Here is a 17067-nt window from a genome sequence, read left to right as displayed (position 1 = left end):
CACATTGTATAAGCAATTTACATGTTTTCAGAATGGTGCATTTTCAAAAGTATGGAGCTTACAAATGGAAATGTGAAGTATATATGTACTAAGTCTCTCTCTCTCTCTCTCTCTCTCTCTCTCTCTCTCTCTCTCTATATATAGTGTGTGGTTAGTCTGATGCTGTCAGAAAGTGAAAGTAAAACTAAGGAAGACGAGAATTTGACCTATTCTAATAGCTTTTTACAAAGGATCCTTTAAGTTGTTAATTTCAAGTCTTGTTAAATGTATCTCAATGCATTAATTTTATGATGCCATGTATTCTTTACCAATGTTGAGTTGATACATTGAATAGGAAAAATTAGCATTCATTTATTTGGTCATGAGTTCTTTAATAAAATTATGTCCTCACTTTCAAGTATGATCTATCTTAAAGTTATAGACAAAAAAACATATGTACTTTTAAAAATACACAAATTATTGGAAGTTATTATCTAGTTGATGAGTTTGCAGGACTAGTGATCCTTTTGGTGTTATATGAACATCAAAGCAACATTAAAGTAATGAAGTTTCATAAATCTTAAAATGGCTCCCAAAGTTGTAATTTTTCCCACCTAAATGGAGTCTCAAGCAAAATAACAGAAAACAAAAATATGACAATTAACACACTGTCTTATCCTTCCTCCTTGTCAACATTTCAACAAAAAGGATGTAAATATTTGTCTGTAAAAGGATATACAATTATAGAAATGTGTATAAACTTCATGTTTTGCTTTAAAATTAAGATACGATCAGAGTGTTCCAAGTACCATAGAACATGTATGTACACAGTTTTAGGTACATGTAATCCACACTTCCTTATATCTTAATTACACCTCGTATTTCTCCCATGATTTTGATACTGTAGATTCCTAATTAAATGCGAGGAATTAATATCCATGTAAAATCGCGAGAACCACATCTTGTGAAATCTCGCATCTCGCTTTTATTTTTCGGAGAGATGTAAACTATATCCAACAACAATTCAGATTTGGTTTTCACCATTTTATATTCTTGTGATTAGATGCAAAACAGCAGAAACGCAGAATTAAGTACTCGCTTAAAATAAGGAATCTACAGTATCCTACATTTCAAATTGCAGTGTATTTAGGTTTGCACGCAGGCATACCAACTTGATAGTTCAAATATCATTCCCTTGGAATATACGTACAGTATTTTTCATTATACATTTTTCTTAAATTAACAACAATGGAGTCTCTTTCATCAAAATATATAACAAAAATTTCTTTCTGTTGTTTAAGAAATAAGATCCATAAAAAGTAACTAGTACTTTCAATAAGTATCTCAATATGGCACTTAAATGTTTTTCACTTCCATTTTCACACTTAAATGCATGGTCATATGCAGCTAAAGATCCTGTTGTGCTGAATTAAGGAAGATAAATAATGCAAATGGCACTGACACGAGTGACTTCTAGAGTAACAATCTTAAGAAGCGTAAACAAAATTCATATCAAACAATTACTGTTATGTCTAAGGTGAAATGTCAAACCTGGCAGACAGTTAAAATGAACATTGATTTTTTTTCTTCCCAGAGCTATCACCTATTTAGCATTTTCATCGACAATTCACAAAACAATGATCGCATGTCCCGGCATTTTACACACAATTTAATCAAATACAGACATCTATTGAGGAATTTTAGAAGGGAAATCTGAACTTCTCCTAAATCTGACATTTCCTACATTTAAAAAACACTATAGGAAAAGGAACTGCATGTCCAGCAAGAATGCTATCCCTTCTACAGAGAACCTATTATTCAAACTACCCCTTTCCTTTTCAGTATAACTGCAGATGTCTCCAAAAACAAGCTGCCTCTATGTTCTTATACATATATGTTGTAACGTAAGACACAACACTGTACAAATTTAAACTACAGTTTCCTTAAATGACCCTACATTTTCTCCAAAAATGAAATTACTTTCTACCTTCACCTTTTATCTAGACAAAACCACTGTGTAAAATAAGTTGGTAGTCATTTTACATACCATTTATGAGGAGTTTTTAAAATTACAAGAATCAGTAAAACAGAGAAGAAAAAAAACCCAGATAAACCCAATTTCTTTTGCTTTTCGACAAATAGGCGAGAAAAGCAGAGATTTCTGGTTTGAATTTTTGAAATATCTAAAAAAAAAAATTAATTTAAAGGAACTTATAACATCTGTAGTATACATGTTATTTATAACATCATAAAATGCAAGACAGGGTGTTTTTAATCTGCATGCAGAAGAGCTGAATTCAATCTCAGACCTCTTCTCCAATGGCTTAAATCTGATTATTTATTCTTCCCTAGCTTGCTTTTTATTCTCCTAGTTTGTTTGCTCACTGCAAGATATGTTATGGGTTTGGTTGTGCTATTACACATAGTTAGATTATGTAATTCGAACAACAATGATGGAGCATCTGATAAATAGGCTTCCAGCACTTCTCAGTTTCTGCTTTCAAAAATTATTGAATTTTCTGTGTATTTTATTTTCTCAGTTGACATTCTGACACAGCTTTGTCAGTTTAAGCACATGAACTCTCTTACTGGTGCAAGCCACAGAAACCAAATTAGGTCAAAATGGCACATTTTCAAGCCTCACTTTCAAATCAATTTACAATCATTACTACCAGTATGATAACATATTAACTGTGGAAATAATATAGACTCAATCAAATAAGTCTAATTTGAATATGCTAATAAAGTATCAGGGGATAGTAATGGCATCAAACATTTTATTAACAATGAAACCACTGAATTCAAAAAGAAGATTTTGGATAGCAACCTACATCTCTGGCACTTTGTTTCGGATTTTTAAAAACGGGATGATCATTTGTAGTTGCCTATGCATGTTGAGATGCCAAACATTATGAAATTTATTTCAATATCAAGATTATTATATTATTGTTGGTAAGTTGTATTCGAGAGTGGCCCTTATTCTTGGTGGATTGAGATATGCTTTTTGGGGGGTTAGGAAGGGGGGTAGCATTCACAGTGCCATTAAGATGAATATGGTACAAGAATAAGCTATTTACCTTGAAGAGCCAGTGGCAACAGATTTCTATTTTCCGGCATGCTTTACTATATGGTTTTTTTTATGTTTTTAATAACTTTCTTTATTGAGACCATAACTGAAAATGCAAGTACTTACAAGTCAAAGACTAAATAATGGAAACCCTCGTCTTGTATACTGTCATGTAATCGAACTGAAAAATAGAAAAGAACAGAGCTTGTCAGACCATAAAGTCCACAATAAACAGGAATTAAACACTTCTCATTCAACACATCCAATTAATAACACTTAACAGAATAGCTAAACATGCTGATTCAGAACCCTTCACATATATTGATACAATACTGAAATGCTTGAGTGCAACCAGGGACTATCCATTGCAATGCCTATTGCATAATCCTCTAAGCATTTAATAATTTACAGATTCTGATCAATTCTCATTCATAAGGAAAATCAATGAATGTTTTGTTATCAGACAGATGCACATGGCCGGGCTACAGCATTTTTCCTTCTACTGCAGCATTATCAATATAGGCCATTTCAAAATGTATGAATTATTAGAATTGTTTTATACCTTGAATATAAAAATACTGTAAACAGGGTTATTTTCGCCACATGTTATTTTAGCTTCACTTGCAAAGAGTTTTGCCCCGTTTTGAATTAGCCCAAACCAAGTTGTGTTTAAAAGAGATAGTTTGAGCCAATGTAATTTGCCCAGTCTTTAATTCACCCCTAGACAAGGAGGGCGAAAGGGGCGAAAATAAAACAGGGGCGAATATTTCTTTGTTTACAATAAACATACATTGACCTCTCCAGGTAAACATTCTGATAAAATATAACTTTGATTGATGGAGCAAATGTACATTATAAAATTCGGGCAGGAAATGAACTGTCCGACAGAAAGTGTGCCACAGGCTTAAATGCAACACTAGTTGTCTTGGCAACTGTTAGGATGCTAGCCAGTGCTCCTAGACACAATAAATTTCTATTTATGGTAAATATGTGAGAGCTTGTTCAAAGGTATATTCTAGAGAAGTATTAAACATTATAAAATGTTGTATAAAAGGAAAACAAATAATTAATATTAACAGCTAGAATTCAATTTTTCTTTATTAGAGAAACAATAATAGCATATAAAAATATTGCAGTGCGCATCAAAGTTGATACATTAATTAAACTGTACAAATTTGTTGGTTTTTTTATTTATTATTTCAACACTTCCTCTTTTTGCATAAAGGAAATGTTTTTATCCCCGGAAGTCAAAAACTACTTCTTTTAACACTTACAAGCATCCTGTGCCTTTCCTTCCCCTCAGATTGAACAATCAGACAATTTAGGTTCTCATAATAAATTTTTGTTATCTGAGTGCATTTTTTTCTTCTTCAGTTCTTACCTATGTTTGGATGTTTTAATGCCCTACAGATTCTGGCTTCCCGCTCCAGTTTTTGGTGATCTACAAAAGAATAAGAGAAAATAAATTAACAATGCTATGTCTGCTGCTCAGTTCTCATACATCTCATATATCTCAAAAAGGCTTTGTTTCTCATGAAAAAAAATAAAAATGATTTAAGATTATAATTTTAGACATTCTCTTTCAATATCAAAGTATTATATAATTGAGAAACACAAAGCATTGTCTTTTTCTAAGATTAGCACCTCCACTATATTAAAGAACATCACTGTAATATTTGAATAGATGTACCTGCTAAATTTAATAGTTTGTCTATGTATATAAAGAGTTGAACTTTGGTATCTCCAATAAAATATAGATAACCCGAAGTCGGCAGTTCAATCATATTTTTTTACTCATATCAACAAACCTCTCATATTCCTTTTGAACTACTTTTTTTTTCGTTCAAAATAACCTGGATTTAACTGTATTAATTTACCAGGACTATTATGCCTGTAAGCATGTCTTGTATCTTTTATTCTCAGAGAAAAGAAGATCATTCCAGAAACTTCTGTGAAATGACGACACTGTCCATAGCAACAACCAGTGACTTACCTCGTGCTGAAAGCTTTCGTGTGTTGATTATTTTTGCAGCGAATTCTAAACCTGATGTTTTCTGAACACATCTTTTTACAATGGAAAATGCTCCTCTAGAAAACAAGAGAGACAAAAAAAAGATGATTATTAATGATATAATTCCTTTGAATTACTACATGCATCTATTATTATTATAAAAATTGATAACTACATTGTATCTCATTCTATATTTTGTAGTGCTTTCTACAATTCAGATTTTGATTATACTAGTGGCATATATATATCTAAAGATCCTTCCATCAAGTTTTTCAGTTGGTTAATCGTATGATTATAACCAACTGAAAAACTTGATGGAAGGATAACTTAATTGATATACTGAAATTTAAAATTTATGTGTTTTTTTTTCTCCCTTTTCTTTAACAAATGCATGTTTTTATACAAATTATAGCACCGGAACTAGACATGTATGTTAATATATTGGGGGCCCGGGATCTAATTTGTGCAACTCGACAATTTTCAAGTGTCTGTTTGTAATATATTGTATCATTTTAGACTTTTAAATTTAGAAATACGTAAATTAGAAACTTAACCAGGGAGTATTTTGGGGTTCAATAATTCTCAATTGCAGTCTATTTTATTATACCTGTGTCCCATCCTGATGAATAATGACAAGCTCTTATATTCAAATACTGTTTACCAGCACTTTGAAATTTCATCCAAATTTACATAAAATTTACATTAAAAGGTATAACCGATTACTTTTTACGAGTAACTGTTTGGCACTTGTCATTTAGCGTACCGGTAATTTTTACGAGAATATCACTCTTGTATTAAAAAAAACAGTTTAAAATATTGAAAGAAATCTGCAAAGATTTAAAGAAATAAATTACAAATATGATCTACCCCTTGATCGCATGTGGTTCAAATATTCAAAAATGTTAATAAGTCAGGAACATCAATTCTTTGAAGAAAAAAAAACAAAGACAAAAGTCAATCGTTAATTCTATAGAATCAACGTCCAAATTTCAAAGGTTGCATCACAATATTTGAAAGGGTTAGTTCACATCTTCAATATTGATTTAACTGCATGTTCTAATTAACAAGCTAATTTGTTTGTACAGGTGAAATCTGAGAACTATAAGAAGTTGAAGATTTCTTTCAGGTGGAAAAGAAGAATGGGGAAATACTAAATCTCGCACATTAAACCATTTACATGTACAAAAGTGGGTCATTTCTGCAAAAACCAGTCAGACTTATACGCTATAGAAAAAAGATGACAGTCCCGCCATAAATATTAATATGAGACATAAAATTGTCCTTGACCCAACGCCCACACACCCTCACCCACATAAGGTGTTGGTAAAAATCACACAGACACTGATGAAGTACATTCCCTCCCACAAAATCCTTAAATTTCTTAAAAGCTGTAAGTTGACCCAAAAATGTGCATTGGAGTGTGTATGATTTTATAAACATTTTATTAAATGCTGATGAATTTAAGGATGTAAATTTTACTATCTGTAAATCAAAATACTTTCTCTCACTCATTCCATCTCTCTTTCATGAAAAGGTAATTTAACATCCTCGTCAAAATTATGCAAATAGAGTAAAGCAGTAAAGCGTTGCTCAAATGACAACATCATACCACAAACTTTGTCTTGTGTACCGGTATAAAAACAGATAAGACTGTGGTGGGTATGACGAAGGGTCAAACTCGCGAGGGCGCAATATTTATTATTGAGTGTGCACCTACATTGCAGATAAAATTACAGAAATAGTTATCCATTGATTAATTAATTAATTAACATACCAAGACACTGCTAACCTCTACACTGTTATTTAAATAGCACAACCCAATTCTAAGAATAAAATAACCCATTATTAATATGCAAGGTCTCGTTTGTACTGTCTTCTCTTTAGTGATAATTGGCCGGTTCAAAACAATGCTTTAAAAAAAAGCAAGATTTCGTTGCTTCAATAATCTATTTTGTCCGACAAAAGCAATGTGTTGTATTTGTATGTGTGACAGTGTGTGTGTCATGTTGTTCCACCAAATAAATAAATCAACTTGTTCCTATATTTGGCAGCCAATTGAAGCAATTAAGAGAATTGATCTAGACAAAATTAAAGATTGAACACTTTGGCATCAAATGACTGTGCATTCCATCATGAAATCACAGTATTGCAGGGCCGACACAGGCCAGATCCCCTGAGCATTACCTAATCTGCTGTCATATCATCCCAACTTTGTCCAAACAAGAACTCACCTGAGCTAGCCACACTTGACAGACTGCAAAACAATAAGCCGATTTCAGACAACCTTTCACCAATCCCTTACACACAAAAAAACAACACCCACGACATCCTCTTTATTTGATATTTGGGCCGCCACCCTGGGATATGCAGTCCAAAGATTACAGACTAAATAGCATCATAATTATATAGCTCTCCTGAGACATTTTCAGGTTTTCTAGACACTTCTCTATGCAGAGACTTTATAAAAATACATTGAGGCTGAAGTCTACTACAGAATATAAATATGAGACTTTTCCTGTGAAACCAAAACATTATATCGTCCCTTTACACCTTTACACATAAACCATACAGTGCAAGTGCAGAAATATTATCATAGACGCACATGCACCACAGGTGTAACCACTTAGAAACTGGACTGATGAATTAGCAGTGGTTATACAATACATTATCGTGGTTATCTTCTAAACATTGTCAACTCAGCAGTCTGAACATAGTTTTAAAATGCAGGTCTAAACGCCTGCCAATGTATGAACTATCTACGAGTCTTAGACAATGAAATATTACATAACCTGCATTTTGATGCTATCTGTGACATGGGCACCCATGTATATCACTCTAATAATTATCTTTTATCTTTATAACTAGGGCTCATAATTTACAAGGATGGGGAGGGGGGGTTAAGACTTTAGCCAAAATCAGAGAGTTAAAAACACACCTATGTTATGGTCTTCAAAGAAAAAAAAGAACTGAAGAATCTGTTAAATCAACTGTACTGGGGGGGGGGGGGGGGGGGGGGTAATTTAGAAGGCAATCATGAATATTGGTTCACAAATCAATTCATATTTAAAAATACATAATTCATAAAAAATTGCCAAGTCATTAAAAATCAGATGAATTAAATGAGAAGATAAATATGTCCATACTATTCAGTGCATTGACAAATGTATCGTAAAAATGAATCATGCAGTCTTCAAAATTGATTTTGAAAACATGCAGTCAAGGTAAACATCAGCATATACATGAATAAAATTAACAAAATGATAATCAATTCTTTTATGGCCCAGTTTACAGAGCGGGAGCATGTTCCACCATGATAAAGTATTTGCGTAATTTCCACTAGTATCCATAAAACGGTGTCAAGGCCAAAATTACGACAATGCATGATGCTGTCGACTTGTAACTGGGGGCTAAGTTTTTATTGTCAAACACAGGAGCATGTCAGAGTTAGTAGGACTGTACTATGATGTATTATTAAAACAGACACAAGCTTAGCCCTATCATCTAATGGTACATTAAACCTAAGAGAGGATGATATCAAAATGCTTGCAGCTGTTACTGAAAGAATTTACATACACGTTTACTCGTTTCTGTGATAAATTACTGCTAAGACCTATCCCCCCTACTAAGACTGAGAAAAGGGCAAACTCAAAATGAACCCATTTTCACTGCACTTTTCATTTTTCATAGTAGAATATAGGCTATTCAATAATATATAGCAAAATAACAGAGAAATGGTGAATGAACATGTCTCTACATAAAATCTAGAACCTTGGGTTTTTTCACAGAAAATTACAGACAATACTCTTTTATAAAACATCCTTGCAAAATAAAATCAATAAATAAGATGACAAGATGTCCACCTTACTGTGAAGAAAACTACATCACATTCTACTTATGAAAATCTTTGCCAATGTCATTACTTCAACACTGGTGTAGAGTAGCGTGTGTGTATATTTTGTATCCATACGGACAATGAGTCACTTGTAGCTGGTTTTTAACGTTTATTTGTGTGGGCATGATCCCCATTCTTAACTATCTCACTGTCTCCCTCTAAAAATAATCAACTACATGACTACTGGTGTGAAAGTGTACATAGCCTACAATATCACGACAATGCTAACAGACTGAACAGAGCCAAACAAGCAGGGTAAACGCCTCAATACACAACAATTATTGCATTTTAATCTTTGAGGGACACACATATACAACTGTACTTTGCTATTTTCTCTCTGTTTATTACTACAAACGAGCCATTGATAAATTACTCAAATCCTTTATATACTGTCTAAAACTATTTCATATTCTCAATAATGGTATGAGAGGTTCCTCTTATATATCAATACAAACAGGTTATCAATACGTTTTTTTTTTAAAGTTGTCTTTCTAATGTAAACCTATATCCCCTTGGCTACATCACCTTCCTTTTGATGAAATTTCATCAGAGAGACCCCATGAGGAAAAAAGCACACACCAAAAAAATTGATTGCAGCCAGAATAAACAACGGTGACCCCCTGTCTTCAGGTGAGAGCCGAGTTGGTAGGGGTCAACAGAGCTGATATGTGTGATTGACAGATAAATTGGGAGCTATTCATCTCTCTACAGAAGAACAACTTCTCTATACTGAGGTTGAAGCATCACAGGAGCCTGCATCTGATACTGCTGTCATTTTCTCAACATTAAGGGAGCTGCATAGACAGTATTCATTGCAATTAACTCTCAGTGTTTCCTCGGAATATTTTTTTTTTAATTGAGAATAATTGATACATGTCTCAGACATGTTTACATCACTGCTAAATTCTTCTGGGGTTTTTAGCTTCTTCTTCTTCTTTTGCATTTATGATTGCATTATGAGGCCAATGAGTATATGTTTCACATTTACATGCATGTAGTGTATTGAAAGTAAAGTTGGCAAATATAAAATTACTTTTTATCAACTTTGAAACTGTAACTACAGATGAGAACAACAGTATCAAAAAACAATTTTTCCAAACTGTCACAGTCTGTGTATATATTAATACAGCAAAAATTATTGATGGCAAATGTAATAATCCATCTCAATCTCAACATGATGTCGCATGCTTCACAACCATTCCAAATATTCAGTTAATGATACCAGTGACAAACGCCATACATGTATGCAAGCACACAAAAATCAGTCTTCACATCTGCATCCATGCACTTTACACTAAATCATTTGGAATGTGTATTGAGGGGAAAAACCTGAAAGGAACTTTAGACCTCTGAACTCTAATCAGCACCCTTGTCATGACACAATCGTCTGCAGTATTGAAGAGAGAGAGAGTGCGGAAAAAAAAGGAAGAGAGAAGTCATTAATCAGAATTTACAGAATGCCTTCATGATTTCCCCTTGGACTTGCTATTTGCAAATCTTCCTTTCAGTGTGCTTTTTAAATAATTAAACTATCATTGTGACTAAATATTGATTGTCTTACCTGACCTACATGAGCAATTCCATTACCAATGACAAATGAGAACTTTGAATTCACTATACGGCTTTGTGTTAAGTGCAGGTTATTACAGTCTGTGTTTGTAAATTGTTAAGATGTTGTTTTGTTCACAGCTATATACATGCAGCTATTTTAAACTGGTTGACGAAATTTCTAAATCAATACCATAATATTCTCAATTTAAGGGATTGTCATTTTGATTTACATTTAATAATAAACTAAAGTATCAAATATTTTAAAGTTAGGTAAATTAAAATTGGAAAAAAAAAAATTTTCTTTTTAATTTCTTTTCTAAAAGTCAATCCTTGCACTTTGTAAGGGGAAACGAGCTTGGATCAGTTTGTGTAGAAAACTATATCTTGATTTGTAAGAAGAAAAAATGAAGGCTTCTGTATATTATCAGACTTTCATAAATATCGACATTTCTTGGAATATAACATCTAGTTTTACAACTGCATCTGTCTAAGCATACCCCTGAGAAAAGTTTAGATATCTGTTGGTGAATATCAATTTGTGTTAACCTGATGCACAGCACACACACACACATTCAATAAAAAAAAACTGTCTTCCTCTATTCTATCCATCTGTCTTCTGCTATCACATGTTATTGGTGTCAGTCCTCTCAGACGTCAATAAATCCATAGGATACATTGACAGTTTATTTTGCCATCAATAATTCAATTTACACCCATACCGAAATTAACTATAACGTTAGTTTACATACTGAAAGGGTGTTTCCTTCGAAAGAATTTCATACAACTGGATCCAGTTGACCTATGAACACTGTCACAATGGATCAAAACCATCATTGTGATAATTTTCAAATACATGAAACGCACACAATCAATTAATTTGTACTCTCGTCACAGATCGAGAAAATATTGATTTTTTTCCTCTGTATCATAGCATCACAGTGAAATACCAATCAAACCCTTATGTGCAATTCATCATAATTAAGGAATTCCAATATAGAGAATATTTCTAACACATGCAGAACTTATACAATCACAAAAAATTTTTACTTACTTCCCCAATTCCTCTTTGAGATCGTATATATCGTTAAATTTGGCTGCAGTTGTAGCCATATTGAATCTGAAAATACACTACCGCGTAAAATCTCGTGTAATCTCGCACCGGAGCTGGTGCGTCTAATAACCGTAAAGTCGAAGACAGAACCTTTCGACGCAAACGGTATCGGACATACGTCATATATAGTGAAATAGGGAAATGATAGAACTGTAAGAATAAATATCTATAAATAAATAAATAACCATAAAAATACACAAGATAAAAAAAATAAGGATAAAAATCAGGCAAGACTATATAAGTCCGGATATTAGATATAAAATAATTTTCAGTACATTTTTGATCTATCTATCTATCTATCTATCTATCTATCTATCTATCTATCTATCTATCTATCTATCTATCTATCTATCTATCTATCTATCTATCTATCTATCTATCTATCTATCTATCTATCTATCTATCTATCTATCTATCTATCTATTATACCGATTCTATTTTTTCGGTTTTATGTTATTTATCTATTTATTTTTTGAATATTTTTTTTCATTCTTCTTATGCAATTTATATTGTTATGAAGAATATAATAAAACAATTTAAAAAAATGATTTTATACACAAGAAATGTATTTTAATCATATTTGCAAATCTTAGTGTTTTGCTTGAACTGTATAAAGAATAAATTAAAAGTTCTACAAAAGTTTTATTGCTTCTCTAAAGTGAATCATTTTCATGATTTCTAACAGTTTCACAAACATGCACCATATTCTAACTGCGTATAAGATTCAACGGGTATGTTTGTGGGGTTTTTTTGGGGGGGGGGGGGGCAGGGGGGGGTTGTAGTAACACTGTGACACATTACGTAAACGGCATTTCGCAATTCTTTCAAACGTGAAAATATACAATGGGGATTGCGCAAGTTAACACGTTAATCTTTCATGAGAAAGGGCGCGTCTAGTTTTGCGCAGAGTACACTTTCTAGGTCATTACATTTTTACACGTTGTCAACACCCACATATCTCACGAACCTTTAAAAATTCTGGGACATTTTTTTTTATTTTGATGAAATCTGATCAAGTGTTTTAAATTCCTTTCCTGTTATAAGCAATGACTTAACCGTCAATAATTATACGTACATTTATCTCCTGTAAATATTATATGATACTGGTACTGAATAAGCTGAAAAATACGACATAGTTTGTCTTTAAACTAGATTTTTTGAAAAGAATTTAATAAAAAACCTTCATCTTTAACAAACAAAAAAAAAAAAAAGAGAGAGAGAGGAATTACATGTAGGCTATTTTAGAATATTTCATTCATTTCATTTTTTTTCAACTGTCTAATGTTACGCACACTATATGATAAAGATATACATACATGTACACGTGTCTTAAGTTTTTAAAGTAGCTTATGTATGCATGTATTTTCAATATAATCTAATATGATAATTAGATGTTAATCCCAAAACAAATATTTTTTTCTTCATGCTCATGCTGTTTATTACGAGCATATTAAAAAAAGTCTTAATGCTGGGGGGGGGGGGGGGGGGGGGTTCGAAAGTGTGGGGGTTGCGGGGGGGGGGGGGGGGTAAGATTTCAATATTTGTTCGTTTTCTTATACAGGCATGATTGACCACTATTCCAGACTTAAAGTGACATGTTTTTATTGAAGTATCCGTTAATTTTATTTTTCAAGAAACTTTCTTTTGGTAAATATTTTCATTAGTAATTGTTTATTTAGAGAAGTACATATTTTATGCCTAATATTTTTTGCATGCATCAATTAATCCGTAAACTTAAAAGTATAAAACAAAATGTTGAATATTTGAATTGAAGTTTACACCCTTTAGCGTTTTATTCGCGCGAAAACAATAATGCAATTCTTATATTTATTATATATATATTTGAATAAAATACTATAACTTTACATTCATTATGTATGATAAAACACTTGGGTCTGAAAATTAATATCCACACTAAGAAAAACTTGGGATAACAAAATGTTGAATATCTGAATTGAAGTTTAAACCCTTTAGCGTTTTATTCGCGCGAAAACAATAAAACAATTGTTATATTTATTATATTTGAAAAAATACTAGTACATGTACGTTACATTCATTATATATGATAAAACACTTGGGTCTGAAAATTAATATCCACAGTAAGTAAAACCTGATATTTTTTATGCAGCACATTCTAGGAAAAAATGATGTTCATATTCAACAAGGTCATACACGTAGAAACAAATACAATTTCCCTGTATTAGACCGAGTATCAGACACGATTTCATTGCTTGTAAAAAAAATTTCACAATGTATAGTTTCAATTTCCAACGTCTATCAAGATGTTCTTAAAATATTTCAAACATGTTTTAAAAATTCTATTATATACATATGTTGTGTAAATATTTATCTTTCAATAATTCTCAGAGAGCACGGTATTTTGTCAAATTGCACTCCTGTTTCTCTTTTAATTTTAAATTACTGTACTAAATGAATATAAACGATGCAATTTTATTAGTTGTCCTATTAATGTAACTTTTAATTTTTATACACGAACGTTAAAATGTGCTTTTATGATTTGAAACTAATATGAAATAAAAATATGATAGGGATAGGGGTCAGATATACACTTTATACCTTTATAACAGCTGTATAAATGCTAAACTACAAGTGGGATTTGGAGTTTAAATCTTATTAACTTTCTTTAAAAACGACGAGAGAGAGAGAGAGAGAGAGAGAGAGAGAGAGAGAGAGAGATCTTTCATGCTGAACAACCAATTTCGCTTTGATAATCGCTTTAAATTTACATAACACAAAAGCACGGCGGCGATAAAATACGAATTTAAACACTTCAATAAAAACTCATAACTCCTTTCAGAGAGAAGACAGCACAACAATTCTCGATGGAGCCTGTTTTAACTTTAAATACCAAGTAAAAGTGAAAAAAAAAATCAATAACCACAACATAGATACAGTCCATAACAAACATGGCGCCGTCGATGAAGTGAAAATGAATAAACTTTAAACTGTTTAACTGTCAAAGGTATAGGTGAGTTTTATTTATAATATATTTTTTTAATGAATTCCTAATCAATTAATAAGGATTCGAAACTCGAAAGAATCAAACATGAAGATGAACATTCAAATGAATGTACCTACGTAGTGGTTAGGATGTAACCAACTCCCAATAGGCCTATGTATTTTTCTTAACTGTTCAATAGATATACATGCATGTCGTATATTTTTTTTTTTTATTAGTCATAGATTGGCTTATTGACAATGTTATAGTTAAAATCGTTTTTAAAAAGCATGGAAGACAATACAAGTTATTTGATGTTGAACTAGATAATATGTGCTTGAAAAAAAACCGCTTTCAATGAATGGCTATTATTTTAAAATTCTTTGTTTAAATGTACATGCATTACGTTTCAAACAGAGAGAATGTACCTGTGACACGCAATCTGTCTTGCTTCACTGAGAGAGAGAGAGAGAGAGAGAGAGAGAGAGAGAGAGAGAGAGAGAGAGAGAGAGAGAGAGAGAGAGAGAGAATATATTCGATCATAATTATTAACTTAACATTGGATAAAAGAACAAAATTTATAGCTCCGTTATAAGGTTAATCAACCGATCAATCAATCTACAAATAGGAAGTCTACACTATCATATAATCCATAAATCAAGAATTAAATGTTGAGATTTCTAATATTTTTAGATTCAGAGAGATCGTCTGCAATGTTTGCCGATGTGCAGGTTCATAGAATAAAGGAGGAGGAGAAAGAACAGCGCCTTGTTGAACCCCTTGTCATAAACATAATCAATTCCGGTCTTTCGGCAGTCCAGCATGTGTGTTGTCTTGATTCGGAAACGGTCTGGACCAGCGGCAACGGATCAAGGCTGAGGCTGCTGAACAATAGGGGAAAAGAAAGGCGATCGATTAAAAGCCCGGATCAACATGGGATAGGTGGAATGTCCATTTCCAAAAAGGGAGAACTCATGTTTTGCTCACCATCAGATAAAGCTTTATATAAAGTAATCGGTAAGGACATCGAACAGTTTTGCAGTACCGGCGATTTTGTACCCCGTGGGATGCACTGGTGTAGAAATGGGGATATCTTAGTTTCTGTTTGCAAAGGACAAAAAGCCAAAGTAGACAGATACGGGGGCGACGGGTATAAAAAGCAAGAAATAGAAATCAAACAGAATGGTCGGCGTCTGTTTAGAAAACCATCTTATCTTACGCAAAACATTTCTGGAGACATATGTGTTTCAGATCAAAATAAAGTAGTTGTCACAACAAATGATGGGCGATTTCGATTCAACTATTACGGCGGAAGATTCAAGGCTTTCGGACCCCAAGGAATATGTTGTAACAAATTGTCACATATTATTGTGGCAGACGACATCAACAATATAATTCACGTTGTAAACGATAGCGGTGCATTGCAGCGCGTGTTAGACACTTCCGGACAAGGAATTCTGGGACAATTATCTTCTCCATCGAGCCTTTCCATAGATGATAATGGTTATATTTGGGTTGGAGAAGTGTTTAGTGGTTTTATCAAAGTCTTAAAGTATTTAGAACTTTGTTATGTCTGAAATGTATTCCTCTTGTGACGCAATAAATCGATCGTTCTTAATTCCTTGTTCCCATATTATAGAGAGAAATCTTAATGATTTATCTTGCTTCTGACTGTAAAACAGTAAATTAAAACCCTAGATGACCTTTATTTATACTAAAATGTAAAGAATTATCAAGGGAGCATAACTGGACATCCGTAGAAATTAGCATTCGATGACATATCTCTTTCTCAGACTCGGATCAGCAATTGAAGCAAGATCTGATATTCCCCGGTCTATATATGTATATATAATCCATTGCTTGTTTTTTATTTCTGTTTTGCTGTTGTTGCAAGAACAAGCCAAGATGAAATGATATAATGACAACATAAACAGTTTATTGCAAATGGAAAACTTTGTGAAAGTTATCATTGAATCAAAATTAAACGTGAATTTGTTTGTGTGTTTGTAAGTTAAACCTTTGTTGTTTAAAGATTTTCGCAAGATTAATAATAATATTTTTTTAAAAAGATCAACGATGGTATGCAATGCCTAAAGAAGCGTAATCGATGAAAGTAAAAATTAAAAATAAAAAGGTTGAGACTGGATGATCAGGAATGAATAATTTTCTACTCGCATGGCATACAAATAAGTGTCGGATTACTTTTAAAAATGAAAACATTTAATGCATCACCCGTGCATGCGGGGGAGGTACTTGAAAACAAATTAAAATGTAAGTGCCAAGTTCCTTGCAAACCATCTCTTTCTCTCTCTCTCTCTCTCTCTCTCTCTCTCTCTCTCTCTCTCTCTCTCTTCTATATAAATCCAAAGTCTATGTCGTAGAGGCTGGTAGTCAAACTTGGTCACTGGGTTGTTAAATTTATCAATAGTCCATATAATAGTTAAAACATGAAAAAAATGTACCCATTTCTCAAATCCTGCAAGTACATTAATTAGAT

At 32.6% G+C, this 17067-nt stretch overlaps 1 protein-coding gene and 1 long non-coding RNA gene across 13 annotated transcripts in view; one reads left to right on the top strand and one right to left on the bottom strand.

Annotated features, from left to right (window-relative positions):
• LOC105341112 (calcium/calmodulin-dependent protein kinase type II delta chain) overlaps positions 1-11712 on the bottom strand; it is a 44634-nt gene extending 32922 nt beyond the window's left edge. For all 12 annotated transcript variants that reach the window (XM_066067599.1, XM_066067600.1, XM_066067601.1 and 9 more), the window contains exons 1-4: positions 11552-11712; positions 5040-5134; positions 4428-4487; positions 3173-3227 (exon numbers count right to left, since the gene is read on the bottom strand). In XM_066067599.1, the coding sequence (XP_065923671.1) occupies positions 3173-3227; positions 4428-4487; positions 5040-5134; positions 11552-11610 (269 nt within the window). In that variant the 5' untranslated portion in view covers positions 11611-11712. The remainder of the gene's footprint in view (positions 1-3172; positions 3228-4427; positions 4488-5039; positions 5135-11551) is intronic.
• A 2718-nt stretch (positions 11713-14430) lies between these two features.
• On the top strand, positions 14431-16580 carry LOC109620335 (uncharacterized). The gene is made up of 2 exons (XR_002201025.3): positions 14431-14600; positions 15264-16580. It is a non-coding gene; the product is annotated as an uncharacterized lncRNA (long non-coding RNA).
• The last annotated feature ends 487 nt before the right edge of the window (positions 16581-17067 follow it).

The sequence above is a fragment of the Magallana gigas genome, chromosome 7, assembly GCF_963853765.1.
Source record: "Magallana gigas chromosome 7, xbMagGiga1.1, whole genome shotgun sequence".
Taxonomy (NCBI): domain Eukaryota; kingdom Metazoa; phylum Mollusca; class Bivalvia; order Ostreida; family Ostreidae; genus Magallana; species Magallana gigas.
This window is presented reverse-complemented; position numbering and strand designations above follow the sequence as displayed.